The sequence below is a fragment of the Phoxinus phoxinus genome, assembly GCF_949152265.1.
Source record: "Phoxinus phoxinus genome assembly, chromosome: 5".
Lineage (NCBI taxonomy): Eukaryota > Metazoa > Chordata > Actinopteri > Cypriniformes > Leuciscidae > Phoxinus > Phoxinus phoxinus.
The window spans coordinates 25,982,579-26,010,440 of record NC_136880.1 but is presented as its reverse complement, the minus strand read 5'-3'; the positions used below and the strand labels follow the sequence as shown (position 1 = coordinate 26,010,440).

The 27,862-nt window shown below is 35.7% G+C and overlaps 1 protein-coding gene across 3 annotated transcripts; it reads left to right on the top strand.

The window, feature by feature from the left end:
- The first annotated feature begins 15 nt into the window (after nucleotides 1-15).
- On the top strand, nucleotides 16-27,538 carry glis1a (GLIS family zinc finger 1a). 3 transcript variants are annotated; one of them, XM_079613262.1, is made up of 11 exons: nucleotides 16-144; nucleotides 399-492; nucleotides 9,394-9,497; nucleotides 9,581-10,633; nucleotides 13,780-13,941; nucleotides 16,827-16,937; nucleotides 17,775-17,919; nucleotides 21,075-21,210; nucleotides 26,121-26,248; nucleotides 26,892-26,999; nucleotides 27,078-27,538. In XM_079613262.1, the coding sequence occupies exons 4-11, from the start codon at nucleotides 9,662-9,664 to the stop codon at nucleotides 27,104-27,106; spliced, it is 1,791 nt and encodes a 596-aa protein (XP_079469388.1). In that variant the 5' UTR covers nucleotides 16-144; nucleotides 399-492; nucleotides 9,394-9,497; nucleotides 9,581-9,661; the 3' UTR covers nucleotides 27,107-27,538. The 3 variants fall into 3 exon arrangements, with proteins under 3 accessions (XP_079469388.1, XP_079469387.1, XP_079469389.1); XM_079613261.1 differs by having other exon boundaries at nucleotides 17,772-17,919; XM_079613263.1 differs by lacking the exons at nucleotides 26,121-26,248; nucleotides 26,892-26,999; nucleotides 27,078-27,538 and adding an exon at nucleotides 23,842-24,016 and having other exon boundaries at nucleotides 17,772-17,919.
- Nucleotides 27,539-27,862: the final 324 nt, after the last annotated feature.

Sequence of the window (27,862 nt, the reverse complement as noted above, 5' to 3'; positions counted from 1 at the left end):
GTTTCACTCAGCCGCTTTTTTTAGAGGAAGAGATGAAACAAATTCAAGGTTATGGGTTTGGTCTTCACTCTGAGGGAAGGATGGATGAGTCTTACTCACTAGTGTCGTTTCTGCAGCAGTGGACCAACAGTGATTCGACTTCGGGTAAGTTCACTGTAGTTTTACCACCGTGCATGAAAACAACAATAAACTACCTCTGAAATTGTTTTTGTTATGTAACATCTATGTCAAACCATCATATTTTGGGATCAGCTCTTTTGGCTAATGAATAAAATGTTTTCAGTTAATCTTTTTTGTTTCATGTCAATATGTTTGCTTTTACACATACTGAAGATGAGCATGCTCTTTGGTGTGGCGTCTACTTGAACAAGGTTTTTTTATTTTCCTTATTTTTTTAGATAAACATGAGACTCGATCCTGTGAAATAATGCACGTTCAGCCTTGTGATTATGAAAGGCTTGGTTGTAGGTCCTGGAAACCACTCACAACAAGGTAATTTCTTACTAAACACAAACTTGATTTCAGTTGAAGCCTATGGCTGTTTTGAATTTAGCAGGCAATTAAGAGAAACTTGCACATAATGAAGAAACGGCTGCAATCTTCATCTGCCTATGGCTATTTTGTTTCGGGTGATGTTAAATACATGATGAAATGGTTTAGGTTATAGACTTTTCTGTCTCTTTCAAGAGCTTTTGTTTCCCACTGACCAAAACGCTATTATAGCCCTTTTCCTTTTTGTATTTTTTATGAGGACTTGAATTCATCCTACTAGTCCTTGTCCATCTTAGGGGTTCAGTTTGGATAACTATTTAGAATATTTCAGTCACCATTAAGGGTTTATGATGATGAATTACAATGTTTGATTGCTTAAATCCTCTGTAAATTGGTGGAAAAACTCAAGTCGTTTACATTTTTTATTATAAGAAAATGATGATTGATTCATGCTTTTCTCTGTATGTTAGAGATTTTAGGAAATTTACACTTTTCATGAAAGAAAAGAATAAAAGGAAACTTGGTTTAAGTTGGTTAACTTGGTTTAACTTAAAACAGTTAAGTTTGTGTTTAACTATAAAAAAGTTGGCCAGAAATTGAACAAATTGATCTGTTTACAGCAAAATCCAATTCATAGTCTCTCATTGTAACAGTCAAGCAGATGATCATTTTACTTGCTTCGTGTGCAATAATAGTAGACATAAGCTAAAAGTTCTACATTTACCTGGAGCTGGAAAAAGTTCTTCTCAGAAAAACTTTATTAATAATGCAGTTATTAAAATACAATAAAATTTGTGAATTTTCAGAGACTTCAGTCAGACAAGTCAAGTCACTCCAAATGTGGATTCCAAATTAGAGCCTTACGAACAGTGAGTGAAGTGAATCAACACAATGTCTGCGATGGGGGGAAAAAAATGCTCAAACCTGTGGCACTAGCAACGCCAAGGTCATGGGTTCGATCCCTTGGGAATTATATCGTGTGTATATAGCGTATATCTTGAATGCAATTTAAGTCACTTTGGATCAAATATATGCCAAATACATACATGTAAATGACTTACTACAACTATTTTTAAATAAATGTGTTACATTTTATCGTCCTGTGAGAGAAATGCCCCTACAGCACAGAGAAAACGTACCTAAAGATATTTGAATCTCGTGAAAAAGAAGTAAGACTTGAGCCATCACTTAATTTTGGCTTTGAAATGCTTGAGCTGGCTTAGACAAGATACGTTAGTTTTGATTTGAACACAGCGTTGGAGACTTGTAAACTTCTCGGTGATAGTTACAGATTATCTGATACAATTACATTGTGCTGTAAAAAGATGAGAAATATCCAGCTACAGGCACCCTCAGCACAAACTCTTGTGATTTATATATGGAGTGCAGGACTAATGGTCGACTGGCTCTTCTTCACAACCCTTGTTGCTGCCATGTTACATTTTTGTAATATGCTGACCTCCTTGTTAATATGTCCATTCACAGTGTCTCTTGATTCTCTGTGATGGTTTTGTGGTGCTCCATTATATGTTGCCAGTATTGTTACAGTGCTGTAAATCACTACAGGGACAAGTTATTTTTATTGGCCATTTAATACTCCAAAAAGTTAATGTAAACAAACGCTTCAGTGAGTGTCAAATCTTATTTTCATGGATGTAGATGTCTTGAAAGCATTATAGCACTATTTGTATTACTGTGGTTTTAGTCCGCTCTTAAAGTTAATTGAATGTGATGATGATCATGTTGACGGGGACAGTAAAATAGGACTTTAAGTTTCCCGTTGACTGTGGCTTTAACCGTTTAAAAAGAACCGACCTCACATATTGGGCCATCATGCCTAAAAGCCAAGATTCCATAAACTTTTATGGAATGCTGAGTAATGTGATCTGAGACCGACAAGAACACTGTGGGGGATCATCAGATACTTTCACTGCAACAAGCCCCAAAACGTTGCACTTCTGAACGCAGTTTTATTTGTGTGCTGTGTTTTATAGGTGAAACTCAGATTTGTCTTTTTATGCACTTTTCTTTCTCTACATCCTTGAGAGAGTGATCACGTTTACATTTCAAATATTTATTTACACTAAGAAAGGTTAAAGGAGCTGAGGTTTGGAAACCTGATTGGAAATACAGGATGGGAATTTTCTTTTATATGGCTGAGGAGTTTTAACAGAGGCGTACAGGGCTACTGTTAATACTGGAGCTACAGATGGGACACTATATATGCAAGTGCATCCAAAAATCAGTCTTGTTCCCACTTTAAAAAATAGTTTTCATTTTTAGAGAGAAAAGGAAAACCTGCAGTAAATTACAGTAAAAAACTATTTCATATGATCAAAAATCACAGAATGTAAAATTTAGGATTTTGCCAAGTATAAGGACTGTATGAATTACTTTATTTTTTTTTAACCATAAATTTTACCGCATATTTTTACAGTAACGTTGTTCAATGGCCCGATGAGTTTTACTTCTTTCTCTCTAGCAACTTGTCACTCACATAAAATGATTGTAGCAATATTATCAAATTACATTCCTATATATTTTTCCTATATTCCTCATTCGATTACAGATTCAGCTCATCCTATTTGGTTGCATTTTCCTTTTCATTCTAACATTGAAGAAAACAAGGGATTTCTTTTCTCTCTTTTTTGTTTTTGTTTTTTGGTATAATGTTAATAATCAACATTATACCAAAAATGCAAATTGATGGAGCTTAACTTATATTTCACCAGGAGTAATTGCTTTACATTAAATCGTTTTTCATTTGTTTGTTGCTCTTCAGGTCTCAAGTTACTCCTCATTTAAACATTTCATTTTGTAAATCCATAATCATAGACATTTACTCAACCAGAACTAGAATAGTTTTATTGAAATATGGAATACAAGTCACAACCAATTAGCCGCATGTCATTTTAAAGCTATCTCGTCTCCTTAAACGGCAGTCCGTTGGCGGAGTGTGTAAGTAGTACTGGCTCCACGTACTGTCCGCCCACCGTATTCAGTAGAGAAGCTCTGTCCATGTCTGGTGGTTTGGATTCAACCACTGTCATTTCAGTGGAATTTCCTGGCTTCAGAGTTGTTCTCACAGATTTGCACTTGCTTGTAAATGTTTGGACTGACGAGGTGGCTGTGCGGTCGGCTTTATTTCTTCAGTGATGCGTCCTTCCGTCAGTGCTTTAATAACAGTCGTAATGTGAGATGTCAGGATCCTTTTATATTGTTCTTTATTGTTAATTTATGTTCCCTTTAACACTAGTCCTTGTATCCAGACATCTTCCATCACTATACAAAGAAAATTTGTACTTCCTGGCGCCACAATATGGCCTTCTTATATATATATTTAGGCTTTATGTATATTATACTCAAACTCTTATGTTGAATGCGATTAATCAATTTTACAGCACTGGCTTGACCATTTTTTTTTTGCTCACCAGCCAGGCTAGTGGTTTTTCAAAGTTACTATCCACTCAGCATTTTCACTGGCCACAATTTTGACATTGATACCAGGGGGAAAAACTGCCATATAGATATATTTTTAATATTATCTCATAATTTGGTATAGCAGGTACTGCATATTAGGCTGCTGTCACTTTAAGACCTGATGCACGGATCCATTATACTGTTACACATGCGTTTTCTTTCTCAGCTGTTTTTACATTCACTTAAAACATAACTGACTGTGTTTATGTGAATTCTCACCAAGACTATCATTGTGACATTATTTTGTGTATTTGACTGTTTAAAGGGATACTCCACCGTTTTTTCATATTAAACTGTTATTCCCTTAACTAAAACGAGTTGATATATCTCTCTCGTCTCAGTGCGTGCACTTAATCGCTCTGGCGCGCCGGGACACTTTGATAGCACGTAGACGTAGCTTAGCCCAGTTCATTCATAGGGACCAAACAGAGATGAAGTTAGAAATCCAAACACCTCCACGTTTTCCCTATAAATAACAGGGAGTACGAGTAGTTCAAAAGTAGTTACATGACCAAGTATGATGACACAAAATAAAACGTGGCGATTTTCTAAGCGAGTTAAAAAGGATAACTAATAATGTATGGCGGAATAGCACTTGGAGCACTTCGACTCGGCGCAGTAATATCATCAGTAATATCATCAGGAGTTATGATATTACTGCGCAGTGTCGAAGTGTTCCAAGTGCTATACCAAATACCAAACATTATTTGTAGCGCCCCCTCCATCCAATAATCACAAAAAGCTTTGTGCTTTGTTACTTGTGATAATAAACAAAGTTCTGTCAAATCTGTTCAAATTCTGTCTATTTTATCACAAAATTCAAACAATAAATGGTGTTTTGACGCTCTCAATGTGAAGTGACAGATCGCTGTAGCGCCAGTTCAAGCGGTAGTCGTCTCTTCCACTTTAATGCAAGAAAAAAATGAAAATAAAGTAACAAAAAATATACATGAACATCAGCAGCAAAGACGTTTCCTCTGAGGAGAGGCAAGGGAGGTAGTGTCTCAAAAAACTGGATGAGAAAATAATCCATATTACAAAGATAAAACAAAGCAAATATTACAAAATGTGACATTAAAAAGTGTATAAATCACTTGTTTTTCTAAAGTTACACTGTCCAACAGCAACAACCGCAGATAAAGTAACAGTGGGAGGTTTAGTGAGCAATTAAGTGATACATATCACTATATATATATATATATATATATATATAAAAACACACACACACCTGACATAACCAACTTGACTTACAACGAATATTTAATGACTGCAATTTCCACTCTCTTGGCTCTGCAGGCACCCATTTTGAACATCCAGTGTTATGGCAATACTGTTTGATGTGAGTAATGCTTTGTAAGAGCATTATAACCGATTTCAGGGGTTTGGATGAGAAAGTGATATTTTAGATAGAATAAAATAACTGTCTGGATTTTGTCACAGCAGATTAAACATAGTCATTGAAAATTCACATAATGAATACTTACAAGTTGACGTGTAATAAATGTTTTTTCTTTTCAGTTTCACTTCTTTCATAGAATAGAGAACATAACACTAAGTAAATACTGAATTAGAGGGACATAGAAAGGCAGTTCTTGTTGGCCCTAATATAATTAGATTAGTAGTTCTTTATTATTACTTATTTATACTTATTATATATTGGTGATAACTTTGGTTGGATGTGTATGAAGGTAGCCTAAATTTAAAAAGCAGTTTCTCCTTTGTCTCTGTAGTATCTTGCATTGCATTTATGTGGTACTGGATTATTAACTTGCTAGTGAGGAATGTGAACTGCACTCCTTTGCTTCTCAGGTGAGAATTGTTCATTATTTGCTATTGTAGTAAAAACAAAATCCTATTAATCAATCTTATTAATCAATCTTTTGGTTTACAATTGTTGCTCCAGCTTCAGTATAGCTTAGTCTTGAAATATATATTGAAACTTACCAATTATTGTTGGCTCTTGTATAATAAATTAGTGTCTGTGATGTTTCTCATTTGTAAGTCTCTTTGAATGAAAGCATCTGCTATACACGTACATGTAAATTTGGTAAGTGATATTATTGCTCCCTTCAAGGCCAGGCCACGTGTCTCGTAGAGCTATGCTGATAGTTTAGCTGGAATCATGTCTTTGAATTCACTTCAAAGATGTCTCGCTTGCTGAAAGTGGCAGAGTTGAAAATGACACAATACTTTCTAAACCTCAACATCACAGTTAATTATGTCTTTTCCCTCCGTTCAGTTAACAGCTGCCTGGCACCTGCTGCGAACTAATAAATAAGAGCAATTACAAAGCAGATTCGTTTAAGTCACCTTTTCATAGCCGTTCTGTAGACGATAAACATGCCAGCCACAAGTTTGTCCCACAGTTTACACAACATTACACCGCATAATAGAAAAGAAAGCATATGAAAACATAATTTTCATGTGGTTAATGAATCTGTCGTGCCATGGCACATTTTATAATACGATCATAATGTTAGCATAAAAGTGCTCTGAAAATGAAGACTAAATAAGTATTCATTTCCCAGTCAGATTACACAGCTGTGTTTAGCAATCTGTGGTTATATTAAAAAGAACAAATTCCTTAAAATAAATCATATGGTTCTCGGTCTTATGAATTTGTTCCAATTATCACTTCGAAATGTCCTTTAAAACTTTTAGTTTTTATGCCAATTATTTTGCAGGTTTATTTCATTCAGCATCATTCTTAAAATGTATGATAATAAAATATTATGTAGTGAATGATACAAAGTTCCTTTTAATACCATCGAATGTCTTGTAGATAATTGAATTTAGCTGAGGTGTTTAATTTCATCCTCCTCACACTTGGTTGGAAGGAATTTTAAAGACCTTTGGTAAAGTCTGAACAAAGTGACATATGGTGTTTCTCCGTTGAGCTCTTTAGGGATGAAAGTGTAATGGACAACAACGCATTAGTGAAGTATACTTGAGAAAACAGTCTGATAAAAAGGTTCATTGAGTGCAAAAGGTGAAGATGCAGTGTGATCAGGAAATCTTATTAGGCCAATTACACTGAATCAATCCATTAGTCATGCTGTGATGTAACTTGTGTTCTCATGAGTATGTAGAGATTTCTTATTTTATTTTTCAATTCACATTTATTTGTATAGCGCTTTTCACAATACATATTCAAAAGCAGCTTTATAGAAAATGCAATACTACATTACATTTTAGTGATCTTTTATCAGAGGTGACTGTGTCTAAGGGATGTATTTCAGAAATGTAGATATACAAATCACTCAGTTAGCTAACATCATGTATTCATTTTAGGCAGAAACAATGAGCTCATTAAAGTAATCATTACAAATATTACGCGCATTTGTTTATTTTCTGTGGGTAATCGACAAAATTCTTGCAATGAACCATGGAAATTGACAACAATTTTTGCTAAATAAGTGTCCAATTTTATTTATTTTATTTGTGTTTTTATTTTGTTTGTAATAAATTATAATTCTGAGATGTAATTCTGAGTTGTGGGAGTCATCGGAGTTATAGTAAGTATAATATATTTATTTATGATAGTCTGTCAGACATTGAGTCATCATTATATTTAGTTAATTAGATTCCTCGTCACTTATTCTGCAAGAGAAAACCACTTTGACCCATTGCTAAATGTTTCCATTTAAATGACGCGTTCTGTAAGGCAGAATGGTTGTAAACTTAAACTGACTTAAAAAAAGTGAGAACTTTTTGCATGAGTATAATTGATAAACTTATGATATTGTACCTAAATGTTTATACTCATTTAAAATAGTATTAATATCATTTGGTAAAAGGATTTTGCATACTAAGCTCTTTTGATGTGTTTAGTCAAAACAGTAACGTGGGGTAGCGCCCATGAGGACTCATTTTACCTTAAAATCCTCTTGCCAGCCCAATTATGGCAACACATCACTGCATCACTTGAGCGAATGTGTGCGGCGTTAAAGCGTGTGTGAACTCAGCACAGTAGTTTGACTGTTGGACAGGAGAGACCTTTTGAAGACCATTCCCCATGCACTGTTCCAGGCCTGCTTCTCATTAGCTGAGGGATGTGGTACATTAGAATCTCTGCATTTGGTACCAGATCTCTGTATCTTCTACTGCCAGAGGTTCCAACCAACCTGTCAGGGCACAAATGTGTCTCTGTTTCTCTTTACTGGGCCAGTGTGTCTGAACAACTTGCACACCCAAAGAGAAGCAAAACAAACACCATGACCAAGTCCAATACATGAGAGGACTGACAGAGTTGTTTTTTATTTAACCATATTGGCTACTAACGCATTCTGCCATGTGCACAGTGATTCTGACCTCAGTGGTTGTGTATGTCACCCCTGCCCTGAGGAGCTTGGTGAGGTGGTATTATCCATTAAGATGAGCTGCCATGACAGGCATTCTTGTACAGTTAAAACTAGGTTTAAAAGGAACACTGACCGAGTTTCACAATGAAAAATGGTTCATTTTCTTTTTACTATGTGAGACCAGGCAGGAACACCTACTGGAAACTAATGGCTGAAGACTCTGTGATCTATTTAATCGCTGTCATTGTGAGCACAGCATAATCCAGCTTTTGATAAGACAAGAACAATAGCATTACTCAAGTTAATTTTGTTATATTAGGATCTGTAATACTAAGTTGGGCTTATCAGAATTATGAATAATATATTTTTGCATTTCTGACATTTAATCATTTATGATTTGCAAATTAGATTTCTTTCCACTCATTTTGTAAGAGAAAATCACTGTGACCCATTACTACATCTCTTTTTGTTTACAGAAAACATCTACTGTAAGGAGAAATGGCAGTAAATTTATATATAGTCAATTCAGGTTTCTAAAAAAAAAAATAGAAAGAGAAAAATGTACACTACCATTTGGGGTTTTTAAGATTTTTTTAATGTTTGAAAGAAGTCTCTTATGCTCATCAAGCATATTTGATTAAAGATACTGTAAAAAAAAGAGATTAGTTTAAAATAATAGTTTCAGTTTGAATATGTTTTAAAATGTAATGTATCACTGTGATGTATATAGGCCAAATGTTCAGCATTATTACTCCAGTTTTCAGTGTCACATGATCCTTCAGAAATCATTCTAATATGCTGATTTGCTGCTCAAGAAACATTTCTTATTATTATCAATGTTGAAAACAGTTGTGCTGCTTAATATTTTTGGTGATACTTGGATTATTTGATGAGGAACAGGGTTTATTTGAAATATAGAAATCTCTTGTAAAATTATAAATGTCTTTTACGATCACTTTTGATAAATTTAGTGCATCTTTGCTTAATAACAGTAGTAATTTCTTTAAAAAATAACTTTTGAACAGTATAGTATGAGGATGTGTTCTTTTCTTGTTCACCTGATAATTGTAATTATTATATGAATTATAATTATTACCCTATAATTGTTTTCCCTTTGTAGTAAATGGTGACTGGTGAAAGGGCTGAACAGCGCTTTGCATTCTGTACCAGTTTAGAAGATGGAACCACCAAACTCCGCTTCAACATGCACCAGTTCCTCTTGAGGTCTTCCACAAACATACTGGATTTGACATCTCTTGTTTGAATTCACGGTCCAAATGCATACATTTTTCTGATGTTTTTTCCAGGTACCTTGGGAATCATCACAGGTGCATCCCTACTTAAAAACATTTGTGGGACCCCAGAATAATTTCTACAGTGGCCATTTGATGATCTCCATTCAGAGGGAAAGTAACTTGAAGAACATCATGAGGCCTGCTGGTCTCAGCCCAGCGGTTGCACAGCTGGAGCAGCGTGGCCTGGTTAACAGTGATGAAAAGTACCTTTCCTCTTTAAATCAAGCAATTCACTTGGAAGGTCTGAAGATGTGTAGCTTGTCTGAGTCACCTGTGTCGATAAGAACAGATGATCTCGACTTGGTCTGTTCCACAGAAAGTGCCATTGTGTCGTATTTCAGCGGGGTTAAGAGTGACTCATCCTGCACTCTCTCGGTTGGAGATAACCTATCGCACGTTGGCGACACATCGTCCCCTTCCTTATTCTACTCTTCCCTGTCCATGTCTTCTTTCAGTGCCTTCTCTCCGTCCTTCTCGTCCCCATCCTCCAGCCACTCATCTGGCTCAATGTCAGAGCTATGTTTGACTTCTCCATCTTTTTCAACTTTCTGCGGTCCACATGAGGCTCAGGACCTTCTTTACAGTTGCACGCCACAAGAGAAATCTCCAGAAGGATGTTTGTATTCCAAGTCTCTTAAGCAAGAACCTGTTGTTGAATTTCATCTTTGTAACAAGAAGCTTCTACACAAGGAAGAACTGCTTCAATATCTCTGCACTGACTCGGACACAGCCAAAGAACAAACCCAGCACCTTAATGTTGAAGAGCTTCCCACACAGCACCAGTTCAAGAATGGTTTGGCACTGAGTGGGATGCCTAGAGTTGAGGGAATGAATGGACACTTGAGGGAAGAACAGCCATGTAAATGGATGGATTGTAGGGCTACCTATGGACAGAAGGAAGAACTGGTAAAACACATAGAGAAAGTTCACATAGATCAGCGAAAAGGGGAGGAATTTACCTGCTTCTGGGCAGGATGTGTCCGTCAGCACAAGCCCTTCAATGCTCGATACAAACTGCTCATTCACATGAGAGTCCATTCTGGTGAGAAGCCCAACAAATGCACGGTGAGTTTATTTTTTATGCCGTATACATGCATATTTGCCCTTTTACTGCAAGAACAGGGCATACAAAAAATGTCCCAGAATTCCACAAACTTGTGTCGTCATCTTGACCTGTTAGGAAAACAAGTAAATAATCTAATTCCATTTTCATCGCTTTTACACAAAAGCCACGGTCAGGCCAAACCGTTCTCTTTGCTGAGCTGCCCCATTACGTGCTGATCCGGCCCGGCCGGTAAGGATACGGTTTCATTTTCCACACTGGGGCTGATAACGGAGCTCTTTGGAATGTTACACAAATGCGTCAGTAGTTGCCTTGGTAATGCAACAGTTTACAGACTATATGAGATGTAAATAGAGACCATGTTATGGAGGATGATCAGATATTCCTTTTAATTTTATTATTAACTTGTGTTAACTTCACTCAAATAGCATGCCTTGCCACAGAGACAAGAGGCAGCCAGACAAGACAAGTGACCAATCCTGAGTCACAACGTTACTACATTCGTTCTATCAGCACGGTTAGCCGAGAACATACCAAACCGAGCTCAAGTGGAAATTTAACTGGAACTGTCCCTTACCGTTCTTAGAACCGTTCAGCCTGATGGTAGAAAAGCGGCTAAACTGTAGCGTTGACTTCATTTTTCAAGCTAAAACATTCAACCATGTTACCAAAGTATCAATCAAAGATAAAAGATGGAAAATCTGAATTTATCAACAACATTTTGTCCCAAACTAGATCTAGCCTGCTATTATTATTCAAACTGTTGTTGGTAATAAAGTTCAAATCGTATATAAAATGAATAGAAATGTATATATATAAATTATATTTGGTGAGCTGCATAAAAATAATTTGCGGATGTCTTGTTTACCCTCCTTTTGCTTACTTACACAAGTATCACCTCAATATCAAAGTGTGCCAGACTCTGACTCAGGTGTTGTTTTACTAATACACAGTTTGTATCAATCAGTAAAAATTAAAGATATTTTTCTTTTAAACCATGCCAATTCTTTGAAGTAAGACATTTGTGAAAGACTGACATGTGGACTCAATCTCTCTTCACCTCCAAAGATAGATGCATGGCAGATTTGAGAGATTTAGACATTTTAGAGTTGTTTATAGTTCACGTACAAATTGCCTTTGTGAGAGATGCTTGAAGTCTGATATTATGCAATGACCAATTTAGTTAACTCATTCCAGGATAGCTTTGAAGAAGATTTTTTAGACTAAGATTTTTTTTTAAATTCATTTCTTGATTGTTCTTTAGATATTCAACAAGTGTGACTTATACGTGCCCTCATGCAATGTGGGGGAACAGCAAAACATCTCTTTCCTTATGCTCTGTTAGCTGGTATTGAATTATAAAAACAAGAATTTAATGTAATACGTTCTCTTATTCTCTTATTTTTGCTGAGAGATTTGCTGATATATATATATTTGCAGATATGCAGAGATATTATATATATAATAGACTATAACAGAATGCAGCTTAGCCGTTATAGCCCTTACATGCTCAGATATATTATTGTAGGCATGGATAAACTATGATAATTTAATACTTTAATGAAGCTGTGTTTCATTTCCTTCACAATGAGCCACATAGGAAATGTTTCTTTTTAGTGATGTAAGATAGCCATGGGATATCTTTTTTTAAATCTATTTGCTGTTTTTATTTGTTTTATTTTTCTCTTTAAACTGTGGTGGCCGAATGACTATAATTTGGGAACTATTGTCAGATTTTTACACTGTAGTTGGATTATTATAATATGTAACATTGTGATTTTGAATATAGGCCTACTTTTAAAAAAAAACGAAATGGATTCTTTTTTACATTCTTAACTCATTTGTAAGTGTAATTCACCAAAAGTATATTTAGTTTGGATAAATATGTCTGCTGAATTAATAAATGTAAACGTCAACTACTTAATTAAACTTTTATAGTTTTAAATGCATAGATATAAGGATGCTCAATGCAACCCTATTCATTTTTCATATAACCTCATCATGACATCACACCTGTGACCGCCAAAATGTGTTTTATAATTTTGCAGAATTGCTCCAACCAAAAGTCTGCATGACTGCGGCTGCCACCTTGAATCAGCCGGGCTTATTACTGACTCCCTCGCTGGCCTCTCTCCAACTCAAACATCTTAGCAGAGCCTTGTTCTAACAGGAACCAACTTTGAACATGTCTGTTTAATAAACTGTCGAGTGGCATGTGCTTGTGTGTGGATCTTCAGAACAGGCCTCATAAATGTGCATGAATTGACAACACAAATGGCACTTTTTGCAATTCACAACTAAAGGAGCATTGCAGTTTTATGTGGCTTGATATCTATAATTTCCCAACATAATTTTTAAACTTAAAGCGGTTACCCACATGTCTTTCGAAAACCCTTATGACTTTCTTTCTTCGTGGTTTCTAATGTTCTGTGGAACACTAAATTAATTATTGCTAACTTGAACAGCTGATGCTATAATACAATGAAAGTGAATGATTTTTGAGTAAATAATGGCTTAAATTTCAGTCTTTTCAGAAGAACTTGGAAAATATGCACACAAATAGAAGTCGCACGGACTTATTTTATGATGCTTTTTTTGTCATTTTGGAGCTTGACACCCCCATCCACTTTCATTGAATGAAATAGAGCAGCTTGAACATTCTTCAGAGGTTCTCTTTTTGTCTTCCATGGAAGAAAGTCAGTCATACGGGTTTGTTACAACATGAGGGCGAGTGAATGATGCCAGGGTTTACAGTTACATAACTGTCACTGTGGCAAAAGCATTTTCTGATTCAAAACTGGTCTTTTTGAGTGTTAAAAAAAGACATGGAAAATGTTCCATGCAACCGTTTTTTTTTTTTTTTTGCATTTTCTTGGTATCAGACAAGAAATGTTTTAGTTTTTTTTGGAATGGTGGAATGGCATTAGGTGACATAGTTTCACCAAAACCATCTGCCTTCTGTTTAATATCATCCTCTAATGAATATTAATTCTCCTGCTTACAGTGCAAAGCATGTTGTGCTCTCTGCCACTGGACTATAAGTCATAATTTGCATGTATATGTACATTCTCATTCAGTGAAGGACCTGGAGATATTTGTGAAGACTTGTTTTCTTCATATTTCTGGGTGTACGGGTGCTGTCTTACAGTTTGAAGGATGCAGTAAGGCATTTTCCCGTCTGGAGAACCTGAAGATCCACCTACGCAGCCACACCGGAGAGAAGCCCTACATATGCCAGCATCCCGGCTGTTTCAAGGCCTTCAGCAACTCTAGTGACCGTGCCAAACACCAGCGCACACACCTGGACACGGTATGCTTTACCGTTCTTACTGCTCTGTCAGGTAAACAAAAAAACAAAAACAAAAAGCTACATTAAAAAATCCACTGCAAAAAATTATACAATGGAGTTCAAAAGACTGGTGATGTGACATATGTAATGTGCTTATAAGCTTATGTAATTCATTAAATATGATTTATTTAGGTCACTAATATATATATATATATATATATATATATATATATATATATATAGAAAACAACAACTCTCAATCTTTTTTTAGGTCACTAATTAAATAAACTAACTAAGACCCCACTGTGTATTTATGTAGTTATGTTTCATCATGAATATATACAGTCATGTGTGTTACCCAGTCTGAAAAGGTATACACCAATACTGAAAACAAACAAGCGAGGAAAGCTTACTTGTCACTTTTTCCAGACATAGTAGTCCCCCTAAAATAACATGGTTTTATTTACACTCAATTCAGAGTAAGGAATTATAGTCTGGAACAGTGGAGAGGTCTCCTTTTACTTTAATGATTTAAGAAAAAACTTAAGCCACTTCAGTGACTACTAGCTCTGGCTGCACATCTTTTTCCGCAGCTCTCATGCCAGCCTTTAAAGCTGTGTAACAACCAGCTAGCGAGTGATATCTGTTTCCTCGGTACATTTAAGTCAACAGAGCTGATTTATTCAAAACGGGGTGGTTTCATTCGCTGCTGTCAGTAAGGATTTGATGGCAGCCATTGCACTTCTAATTGTAGACGCGCTAACCGTGCAAAAATCATAATTCGTCACTTAGATGAGTGGAGCAGATCTGTGAAGGGGATTGTTTAGGGCTGTTATCGTTATGTCACTATTATTAATGCAGACCTTGGGAAAGTTATCCAATAAAGCACTTATTTTCCCTTCTCACCCTCTAAATGTGCAGCTGAAAGATATGATGTAAGAAGTGCATTGCTAGAGAGACAACATTATTGATTAGTCTGTGCTGTTTTCAGAAGTTGTGTAGCTCAAGGTGATGTGTGTGGTTAATATTTGAAGTGGACAGATGCAGAGATTTCATAATATTTACTGAATCTTTTTGTGCGCGTATCACTCTGCACCTGTGTATCAGCCTGTGGAGGGTTTGTGTGATGTTGTCAAGCGAAGAATCTGAAAACCTTTTTCTTCTTGTGGAAAGTCATGAACTGTCCCATACTTTGAGTTTAGAAGGTTAAGTATTTATTAATTTTCATAACATAAATTTTATTTTTAATTTTGGGATTCAAATTAATTTAGCTGCATAAAAAGTGTTTTCAACTGTTAATATAATGAAGAAAAAGCTCTAATTGAAAGAAAACTAGTTTGGCATATAGACTTTGGTTCAAAAGTTATAGATGTTTTTAAAGAAGCCAAGGCGGATTTATTTTATGGAAAATACAGTAAAAACAGTAAAATTGTGAAATATTATTACAATTTAAAATAACTGTTTTCTATTTTAATACATTCAAAATGTAATTTAGTCCTGTGATGGTAAAGCTGAATTTTCATCATTACTTGTCACATGATCCTTCAGAAATCATTATAATATGCTGATTTGATATTCAAGAAACATTTCTTATTATTATGCAAATATTATTACATATTATATGTAATACATAAAATAATTATATACAGTGGCTTCTCCTTTGTTTCTTAGTGATATTTAATGGCAGTTTATCAGGAAGTGATGATTTTTTTTCTCTCCGACTCACTGGACTGGATGGATACGCTGCTTTATTCGCCAATTTTTCATGCGTTATTCCCATTTTGCGCACAAGTTGAATTTGCAACTTTGGATGGAAACATAGCTACTGACGACGCACAATCATGAACTGAAGAAACAGAGCGTTAAATACACGAGGCTTGATAATTAATGGAACGGGACAGGTGTGAACTAATCAGAAACCATGAAAACTAATGATGAACTCGAACACGGGCAAAACATTGACAAAGAAAACCATGGCTGCATCCGAAAGCTTAAAAATGCTGCCTTCGATGGACGCATTCCAAGGCATCAAGGCAAAGTTAATTTCACTTCCTGTCTCCTGAGATACCTTCATCTGACTGATTTTTGAAGGCAGCATAGATGTATCCTTTGCTGCCTTTGATTTCCCACAATACTATTCGTTCCATTCGGTGACTGTTGAGCTACAAAATGAAAGATGGCGTCTAAAATTTGCGGTTGCTGGTCAGTTTGTGTGTAAATGTACATTTCAAAGCTCTCTCTATTTTGCTGAATATCATTAAACTGTTACGCTGCCGAAATCAGTTTTGTGAGGTGCCTTAATGCGCAAACACTGCCTACAGAGTCATTGCTTATAAGAACAGCATTTATTTAAATTTTAAATAGTTTGTACAATTATAATTTTTTTACTGTCACTTTTGATCAATTTAATATATCCTTGCTGAATAAATGTATTAATTTCTTTTAGAAAAAAAAATCTTACTGGTCAAAAACACTTTTGAACAGTAGGCTACTTCGTTTAATATTATTTTAAAGCAGTGAAGCTGTTTTGTTTTATTTGTTGTTATTAATAATATAACTAAATAATATGTGAAAACCTTTTTTCATCAAATTAAAGTAATGTGGTACAACATGCAGGACAAAAAAAACGACAACGTAAAACCGGACATTATATCATAGAGAGGACCCCTGCTCACCCATATGACAAGCCAAGGTTAGTTCAGGTTATAAAATGTCATGGGATTTGACCACTCTAGAAAATATAATGCTATTTATAAATGAAGAATTTATAATTTGCAAATATTTCTTGTTATTTTAGATTTTCCTTCTTCATCAGATCATTGAATTAAGCAAATGAATGACTTTTTTTATCATTACCTCTTCTTCTGTGCCTCTTGCTTTATTATGTTATGCGACGCTCTTCATAGAAACCCTATGCATGTCAGCTCCCAGGATGCACCAAACGTTACACCGACCCCAGCTCGTTGCGCAAACACATCAAGGTCCACTCCGCTAAATCTCTGCAGGCACAGGACAAGGTAACAGTTTCAAGTGTTTGTTTTGGGAGACTCTTGTTACAAGCTCACTCTCACTCCATAACTTAATAACCTAAAAATATGCACGCACACATCTAGTTAGATGAACTCAATTACCTGATAAATTATGTCACATTGTTTATTGCATTAACTTCATCAGTAATTGTCATCTCAGAGACCTTTGATGAAAATGCCTATTGTTTTATGGGCTGTTCCTGCTTTCCAAACAAAAGAGAATGAAGGAGATCTTTGTGTATTCCCATGGCTTTGGCATTCTAAACAAGAACACATGTGTTCCCGTAATACAGTTAATAAGCAGTGCAGTTCTATTCCTCAAGAGGCCAGATGTGACATGCAAATAGCAAACATGCTCACCAGCTCCTCTGAATAGACTCAAATGAATCAACAACAGAAAGTTTTCTCAGCCTCAATAGGACTGTGCCATTCTAAGTCAAGCCATAGATCCTTGCAAAAACGTTATGAGCGGTACAGCTCTACAAAGGCAAAATGCAGGAAATGCGATAAATTGGTACAGAAAAAAATGCCTTTTTTTAAAACTGAATTTCTTTGATTTTTAAATCAGTTTTCATACTCTGATTTTCTTTTTGACTTCAGGTCAGGACAGATCCTAACCTGATGACCTGAGGTCAAAATCATGCCCTGATTTTGACATCTAATAATAATAATAATAATTAATAATTCATTACATTTATATAGCGATTTTCTCTGCACTCAAAGTGCTTTACATAGAAGGGGGAATCTACTCAATCTAGTGATTGTGTTTCAGATTGGGACATCAGTGCTGTATATTTTATAGATATGTTTTCTTTATCTCAGCAGGTCCAACTACGCAACAAGGTGGAGCATGAAGTTGTGGATGTGCGCCTTGGCTTGCAGCATCTCCATGGCTCTACTCCTTCAGTACACAGCCCAAACTACAGGTGTCCCACCTCCCTCACCAAGATTCATCAGGAAGGCTTTACTGGTAGGTGTGCTTGTGGGCAATGCTGCATTGGGCTTTTTGCTATGGAAGGCCTGAGAGACATTTTCCAGCTTGTGCTGTAAAACTGAAGGAGCCAAAGTGTGCCTGATAGAAATGACCAGCATGTTGTGTTTTTAATGCTGGTCCTGGCATCTTCTTGGCATTGTAACTAACCAGCTTCCACAGAAAGACTCCAGCATCTTTATTCTGGTCTTTTCTGCATGGAAGGCACCCATATTTTGTGTTTCTAGAAAAAGTCAAAAATATTTGAATTTGTAAATTCGTAACACTTTTATAGTTGCGCGTTTTATTGTATTTTTTGTACTACATTTCTCTGACAATTATTTGTTTAAGATGCTCAGTTCGAGCATTGCTTTGAAACACAAAACCTTAAACCTAGTTTTTGTACAATTTGAATTTCTGAGTTCTGAATTTTAAAATTTCTGAATTTGCAGTTCAGAAAATTTGAATGCTATAATTGTATCAATGTACAGCAGATTTCACACAAAAAAAATATAAATAAAAGATGTTTAAAATAAAAATCTGAATACGTACAAAAACTTGTTTACTTGTATTTTTATTAAAATACAAACTTCTAATATTTTAAACCTAAATATAGTATAAAACTAAACATAATATAAGTCATTATTAGACTAAAGTAAGATGCGACTGTAGGATTCACCTGACGGTCTGTGACAGCAACGTCTATATCTCTAGATGCGTACTTTAAAAAGTCTTTTTAAATCGGAAAACTGCTAAAAGTAATCGTCAAAAGACAACCATTTAGTGCATGTTTACATATGGAAACAAGTGATAAACAGCTCTGTTTGTTCTCCCGACAGTGTCTTGTTTTTTTAACTGACTGAGAAATGGCTTCAGTTGATTCAGTGGGAGCACGTTACAAATCGCTTAAGAACATATTTGCAAACACGTAATCTTTTGTAACATTATACATTATAAACATTTTTACTGTCTTTTAATCAATTTCATGCATCCTTGCTGAATACATTGTTTTAAAAAAAAAAATCTTACTGACCCCACACTTTTGAAAGCTAGAGTAAAAGAACCCAATAATGCGAGTAAAAGATGACATTGTGTAACCCCTGCACACAAGCACTCTGTATAATTCCAGCTGCTATCCATTTTTAACCAGTGCACAGAAAAAAAGTTTATATGTGCATGCCATTTAGCATTATAGATGTGTTGAGTCCACTCCCTTCCTCATTTCCCTATACCCATCATTTACACTACGTACTATTTCTGACATCAGCTGTTCCGACAAGCTCAAAAGACCAGTGTTTGTGCAGTCACTGGGCTCACACCGTGGGCAAACGGCCACCACACGCATGTCTCTCACACTCCAGGATCTGTTCCATTCCAGCTGTTTTTCCTTCAGATGCTTGAGACTGAGTCAAGAAGCTGTCAGACAGCGCAGGGCTCCTTTAGTCAACACCTGAAGTGAAAATCCATGAGGGCAGTGCACACTAATTGCCTTAGACGACTTTTATAAAAGATGTGACAGGCAGACAGACAGAAGCCACAAATGTTTCAGTCGTCTACTTCTGCCTAATAAGAAAGAAGCAACTCTGTGTTTCGAATGAAGAATGACTGTGAAACATGTTGAACATCAACAAGCCAAACTGACTACATTATTAGATCATTTCTGACATTGATCAATCAGGAGAAATACGATAAATTAAACTGTAATGTTGTGACTTTCACTTCCTCTTCGGTTCTTCAAATTTTACTCCACATGAATGTAATTAAAAATTCAAAACACATTGATTTTAGGTTTCTTCAACATTTTTGCCACTAAATCAGCAAGATTTTTTAACACATTATGTGATATCTGATATGTATTTTACAATACACATTTAAAGGGGTCCTATTATGCTTTTTACATTTTTTTTTTCAATTGTAGTTAGTGTGTAGCCTAATGTTGCTGTTTGAGCATAAAAAAGATCTGCAAGGTTTCAAAGCTCAAAGTCCGCTCCAAAGGGAGATATTTTATTTAACAGAATACACTTTTCAAGAACTACAACGAACGGCTCGTTTGGACTACAATGCACTTTTCCCGGATCTTATGAAATCATAATGTTCCTCATTTAAATAATCTGCATCCATGGAATTTGCAAAAAAGGCACTAGAGAATATGAAGTGTTGTCGCTGTTTTTTACACCCCGTTAAAAGTTTGTCTTAAGGCTGACGAACTTGGTGGTTTAAATGTATTTTTAAAACTGTTCCTGAACAATATTACCTCAACATTTGTCTGTGCGTTGCACATTTTACGGAGAACAGCTTTCAGAAGAGAAGGCCGGCTAAAAAAAAAGCTTTTCCTGAAAGATATTGCCATTCCCATTTTGTCGGGACTATCTGTTGTTTATGGGTCACAACTTGTAAGTATGTCTTATTATTTGTAGTTGTGTTTTCTTTTAACAGTTCCAATTATACGTTTTATGTAGTTGCTAAGCTATGATGTAAACGAAGGGCAAAGCAATTGACTCCACTTTGCCAGTATTGATGTAGTGTTTACTTTAGCTTTTGTAAGACTTCACCACCCCTTAAGAAAATTAGCCATGATTTTGTGATCGATTACTGTTTGTATTACCATAGTGTTCTGACAAATATGATGAAATTGTGGATCACATCATATCTATAATAAAAAATAATAAAAAACATACCGTCCTGTAAAATCCGTGCTTGCAAAGACCATGCTTGAAATCCGTTCAGCACAATCCTCTTGTTTGTTAACATTGTTCATTAAGCCCAGCTCCAAGTCGTCTCTGGTTAAGCGTCTTTAAAGTCTTTAAAAAAAAGTATCTTGTCCTCCTCACCAAGTCTGCATTTATTTGATCAAAAGTACTCTAAAAACAGTTTATATTGGGAAATATTATTACAATTTAAAATAACTGTTTTCTATTTTAATATATTTTAAAATAAAATGTATTCCTGTGATGGCAAAGCTGATTTTTTTATTCTGATTTGTTGCTCAAGAAATATTTCTTCTCAGTGTTTGAGTCTTTTTCAATCCGATTTCAATATGAACTCAATGTCTTAATGTCTCCATTTGCTCTCCATTTAATTGCATTGCATGTCTTGAAGAAGTAACTGTAAAGAGACCTCATTTATTTATTTTTTCCGTTCCTGTTGGTTTACAGCATACTCAGAAGAGGATGAATCGTGTAGCGGAGTGTTATCTGGAACCTCCAGTGTAACTGTGGAGCAGCCCAGCATAGAGCCCAGCAGCATCAGCCTTCACAACCATCTGCACAATAACAAGCTCAATCAGACGAGGTGAGGATCAGCAGTCTTTCACAAGTGATACCTATGCTTTTGAGTGCACTATTTTGCGTTGTGATGATCGTGGACATTTAGGTAGCAAACATAAGTCGGCCACCCCAGAATGGCATCCTGCCACTACCTCAGAACATAGCATAAAGTTTAGCAAACATAAAGCATGGAATCCAGTTTGCTTCTCTGATACATATGGGAACAGTTTTACTTGAGTCTAATTGGCTATTTGTCACTAACTGGAGGACTCCATCTGCAGTGCATATATATGTGCGTCAACCACAGCAGTTAGCAACATGTGCTTATGATGTGAAACGTTAAAAAAGCACAGCCGATGAGATGGGAGCAAATCGTCCCTGAGAACGAAGACATTATGATGTGTGGCAACACATGTTTCCTCAGTAGAAAAATATTATCATTATGCTTTCGCATGGGTCTTTTTTACAACACACAGTTAACCCATGACCTGTTCTCTCAATATTACTGTTGCGCTGTCACGAAAATATGTGCCGATTGTGAAGGGGTTTGATCTAATCTGGATGTCTTGCATTGAGATCTTTATACAATCTTAAGCCATATGGACAATTCAGAGATCATAGGGATTTCTTTTGTTTTGTTGCAATTTTGGTCACTGTTGTGGTCACTACTATGTCTTGCGTAAATTTTGGTTCTTAGAAAAGGCTTTAATAATTCTTCTCGTCATTTCATTTTTCTTCATTGTTGTTGTTAAAGAAGCATATTGTTATGTTGTCACTCACCACAAACAGGCAGTGTTTGTTTCTGAACGTTTGCTTATCCAGACGTGTCCGGGAAGGGAACACATGCCATGACTTGCTTTATGTAAACAACAATCACTCTTGAGGTGATGTGACAAAAACACCAAAACTTTGTGTCTGTAAACAGGAAATGTGTTTTATCAAATAACAAAACGTATCAGAAGAACCTACACTTCCTGCACACTATTTGTTGCTAGCTAACCATTGACTATGTGACAGAAACATTGAAGGCTTGGGTTTGTGATCCCAAAACAGAAAGCTAATTTTTCCCTAAATGGGGTTTAAACATTTTATAACTAAATCATCTTTTCTAACTCCCGTCATCAGAATCTGATCCCATTGCAAAATGTGTTTCGTTTGGCAAAAAATAAGCATTTAGGAGACTTTGCTTACTGAGTATTGTTGTTATTTCAAAACCCTGTTATGAAATGTGAGATTTTGAGTGACTTGTGGTTGATTTTTGTGTGTGAATGTGGGTGTATGTTGATGGTCTTTCCTTTAAAACATGTATCAGAAAAAGATTATATCATTTAGAGTTCCTCTGTCTGGATATTTGGTCATTCATCAGTTATTAGCCATTCGATCTTCCTGCCAAACAGATCATTCCGTTTAATTTATGTTTGCATTTAAATATATGGGTAGTTGAAGTACTCTGAAGATGACGTCCTGCAGTTTGACCAGCTTTACTTCATCTAAAACTATTTGAGCATTTTCCACATGATTTTATCATTTATATGCATGCTGTTTTATGACTTCATATTAAAGGACATTTTGTACTTTTAAAAATGCATACATCACTTCAAACCACCATTTCAAACGAACTACTAAAAAAGTATATAAAAAAGTGATTAAAATTGTGGAAAAACTTACACAGCTTCTAAAATACACACTTTTCCTTATATAATACCATCAAAAAGTTTAAGGTCAGTAAGATTTTTTTTTAAAAAGAAAGATACTTTTATTAATCAAAGATGCAAAGGTAGTAATTACATTGTTGCAAAATATTTATATTCCAAATAAATGCTGTTCTCTTGAGCTTTCAATTTCTAAAAAAAATCCAGATTTTTTTTTTATCAAAGTTTCCACAAAATATTATGATATGATAAGAAATGTTTCTTGAGCAGTAAACTGGTATTTTATATTTATATATATATATATATAATGATATGTAACATAATATTCCATATAAGGATCATGTGACACTGAAACCGAGATGGCTGCTGAAAATTCATCTTTGCTATAACAGGAACGACAATTTAAACACAATATTTCACAATATTAATGTTTTTACTTCTAATCAAATAAATCCAGTCTAGGTGCTTTAAGAGCTCCTTTAGTAGTCAGAGCAATGTTTGATAATATAGCCTAATAACTTCTTCCACCTGTATGTTTAAAAGGAGGACTGTTGGATCAATAAAATCGTTTCCAAGATGAAAGGGCCTGCTGTAAAGTTGAGTCATTTCATTAACTTATTTAATGACCTCCTTAAACATGACAGGATACGTTACCTAAAAGTCTTTAAGCAAGTCTTTCACTTCAGTGTGCTTGCTGAAAGTAACGCACTGTCAACTAAGAGGAGGATCAATGTGATGGGTAAATTGGGATTTTTAAACGCTGCCTGAAAGATTCCTCTCATTCCAGCCTAAGGGTGCGTACGGGCAGCTGGCTGTGATTAATGCATATAGAGAGGCTCGCTGTAAAAATATAGAGAGTGGAACTGTTTTCTGAGTTTTGTGCTGACAGCCGCTCTATTGGGACTCGGCCCTCCGCTCCACACACATGAGCAGCGCTGCAGGGCAACCCCCTCCCCCTCCAAACACACACAGAGCACTTATCTTCCTCTTATACTCTGTGACAGGACACGGCACCACAGACCGGTAACATGATGGATGGATGGATGGATGGACGTCTCATATTCGGTGTTTATTTGACCAAACCCTTTGAGCTGACAAGTTTTTAAAATCCAAGTTTAATTAAGGTCAAGTTAGATACAATTTTGTTTCTAATATAGTGGTGGGTAAATTGAAGTTACAGTCCAACCAGTAAAATATATATTCAGGAACATCCAGCCCAAATATTTGTGTAAAACAATCAAATTTAATTGAAATGTATTTTCCCTGAATTATTATTATTATTATTTATTTATTTTCTCTTAGACTTGTGGTCCTATACACAAAAAAATGTCAAAAACATTAATGTGTAAAAAATGAAAAAATGAAATGTAATAAGCTAAAATATGTTTTTATTACAAAATAAAGATTACAAGATTACAAAATAAAAATGAGTATACAGTTGTGGTCAGAATTATTGGAACCCCTGGCAAATATGATCAAAGATGGACATAAAAAAATAAATCTGCATTGTTTAACCTTTTGTTTTATTTTAAAAAATGCACAAAAATCTAACCTTTCATTTAAGTAAAATAATTGAAAATGGGGGGGAAATCACAATATGAAATGTTTTTCTCCAAAAACATGTTAGCCACAATTTTTGGCATCCCTAGAATTTTTTTATGAGTAAAATAACTGAGTAAAATAACTAAGTATATTCCCATTAACATTTACTTTGTTTTAGCATAACAGGGTGACTAGGAACATTTAAATTGTCTAGCTATGACTTCTTGTTTCACAGGAATATAAATATGAGGAAACACAAAGGCCAAATTCTCTTAATCATCCATCACAATTAGTAAAAGCTAAGAATATAGTTCTGATGTGCAGCAAAATATTGTTGAGCTTCACAAAATAGAAAGTGGCTGTAAGAAAATAGCTACCGTGAAGCATTGAAAATTCCCATTTCCAGCATCAGGGACATAATTAAGAAAGTTCCAATCAACTAAAGACGTTATGAATCTGCCAGGAAGAGGACGTGTCTATTGTCTTAATGGATGGTGAGGAGGAAAGTTTGGACTCTCCAAGGATCACAGATGGAGAATGGCAGAGATTACTTGACTCTTGGGGGTCAGAAAGCCTAAAACAAAAAAAAAACCCTACATCACCACATGTTGTTTGGGAGGGTTTCAAGAAAAATCCTCCTCACTCATCCAAAAATAAACTCCAGCATATTCAGTTGTCAGACACGACAGGAACTTCAAAAAGGGCCAGGATTCTAATTCAGTGGTCAGATGAAACTAAACAAACAAACAAAAAAGAGCTTTTTGGCAGCAAACCCACCAGATGTGTTTAGTGCAAACAGGGTTTAATATACTGCTGAATCTTTAATGTTATGGGCTTATTTTTTTCTGGAGGTCCTGGACATCTTGTTCAGACACGTGGTATCATGGATTCTAGCAATTACCAACAGATAGAAAATTAAAACCTTACGTCCTCTGCTAGAAATGTTATAATGGGCCGTGGTTGGATCTTCCATCAGGACAACGTTCCAAAACAAACATGACTACCCTAGTTCCCTGACCTGAACCCTATAGAAAATGAGTGGGGTGAACTGAAGAGAAGAAGCACCAATATGGAGCTGGGGATTCTGTATAGAGGAATGGTCTCTGGTCTCTTGTTAGGTGTTCTCCAAACTCAGCTCATCTGTTTATGACTGGTTAGTTGACACTGAGCATATTTATGCTGATGTGAGTTATATTGACAAAAGAATCTTGCTGATGAATAACACTGAAGATCTTCCAAAAGATGCTTGGGCCGAACACCCTCTGGCCTCTCTGCAAGGGACCACATCATTTAAATGATGCTTCTTCGCAGGCTAGCTGTGAGTCCCTGTGAGTTAAAGCCTATGCTGGGCTCTCAAGAGGAATGAGTTAGAAATAGAAACATTCTTTCATCGGTTACTGAACTCTAGCTGGATTCATAGACGTGCTCATTCCTCTTAGTTAGTACTGTGAACTATTTGTTTTTATGTGTCATGACAATCTTTTGTGACTTTTTTTTTTTTAAAGCAGTTCTTGGCAGAATTTGACATGCACTAGAATGAATGAATGTAAAATTGATAATAAAATACATTTTACTTATTTTATTCTTGATACACTCTATATTTGATCTATAAAGAATAATGATTAAATTCATGCAACAATGAATCATGGGACTTAAATGTATTTAATGACCTTCAAATTATAAAATTTAGAGTATAAGTTAAGCATGCATGACTTTAAAAGCAACTGCCGTGTTCTTTCAGACTTTCTCCACTGGTTTGTGGAATCAACCTGGCCAGTGGTACCAATGAGCTCCAGAAACACAGCTCCTTCCTAAACCCACATCAAAAACTCAACCAGATGTTTAACGAAGTACCAATAAATCAGCACGGTAAGAAAGCCATTATGTATTACCTTCATTAATGCTAAAAATTGGTGAAAGGCATTTTTCACTCTGCTGGTTTTTATAGTCTCGATATTTCCGCAAACTGACAACTTGTTGGCGCCAATGCTGGAATATGCATTAACTTTACAAAACGTAGCAGCGTTAGTCAGCAAAGTAAGTCTGGGACAAAAACCTAATTTTAACTGATTTTACAGCCTGTTTCAGGAAGTCCTTCATTTATGGGAACACAGAGCATTTCATGAAGAGGGTCATTGTTGCTGTTAAAGATTTATAGTTGGATTTACTTGTTTCCTATTGTCTACGTGGTTAGTTTATAATAACAAGTGGCAATGATTAAAATCTGGCTCTGTTAAATCAGTGTTCAACGACAGCTCAAAAAACACTAAATTAGATAATTTAATCGGATCCATGTGCATGTTAACCAGGACTAGGCTGGAAAGATGATTAGACCCCTTTGTAAACAAAATGTGAGTTTTTAGGATGCTTCATACATCTTTTTAAAATTAAATCACCTCAATATTTAATTAAAGGATGTTTGTCCTTTTTTATTGGTGGACTATCAACTACTACTATGTAGAAAATGTAAATGCAATGTAGCTAATTCTGTACTTTCTGTGTCTTTGTCTAGTTTTTCAGGCCACTTTTAATCGTGTTGAACAGATTTCCAGTAATGAAAGAGATGATCTGCATAATTTTGACCAAAGTGGATTTCCTTTTACTTGTATAAACTCTTCTGGTAAGTGTCAGTTTATGTCAGTCAGCTCCTAACCTCCATCTCTGGTTCAGTTCTTAAAACCTCCCTCTTTGTTGGCAGGCTACAGCCTAACTCAGGACATACAGTAGGTGAGTGGGAATCGCCCCTGCTCGCCGTCCTGCTCCGGTCGGGATCTATACTGCACTGCCACGGACAGATATGCTCTCTATAGATTTGAGACACATTTGACCCACTGCACCGGAGAGCAGCAGCGTATAGGAACGAGGAAAGCATGGGCTTTGAGGAAGCGGAGCAACATCCACTGAGATTCCATGAGCATTGAGTCAGAGAAAAGAGAAACTCCTTGGCTTGGGCACTGGTGATGACGATGATGCAGCCTTATGCTTTGATGCTGAATAGACACTGTAATTTTCTGAGTGTGCAGAGAATGTTAGGAGATATGCTGTTTACATTGAGTTGGTAACATGACACATTCTTTATATGTGTTGCTGTATTTTCAATGCCAGTGAGTATCACATCATATGGTGTATCATTTTGCCTTTTTCAAATAAATTACAGAGAAAAAAAAATCTTGTCTGTCCATCTATGTATCATTCTGTCCGGATCGTTGCAGATGTTTGACCATTATGCTCGTCCGCAGGCTAACAGAAGGGAGCATTACTAGTAGAATGCTTCCATCTTGTGGTAAACTCGAATATAACTCCTAAAAAGTTCGTCCTCGTACTCGAACTGTAGTTTAACTTTGGCGAACGTTTCAAATTGTATGCCATGTGGCCCTGTTATTTAATAAGCCTACAAATAGGATTAGGTTACTTTATTTAACATGAGTAGTTAGAATGTGACTACCTTGAAACCGATAACTTTGTCTCTTCTTTAATTATTGA

What these genes read in the sequence shown, in the direction of transcription:
- glis1a (XM_079613261.1), top strand. Translation starts at nt 9,662, where the DNA reads ATGATCTCCATTCAGAGGGAAAGTAACTTGAAGAACATCATGAGGCCT. An exon ending in AGCGCACACACCTGGACACG is followed by an intron (nt 13,942 to 16,826) that starts GTATGCTTTACC and finishes CGCTCTTCATAG; the next exon opens with AAACCCTATGCATGTCAGCT. An exon ending in AACAAGCTCAATCAGACGAG is followed by an intron (nt 21,211 to 26,120) that starts GTGAGGATCAGC and finishes GTGTTCTTTCAG; the next exon opens with ACTTTCTCCACTGGTTTGTG.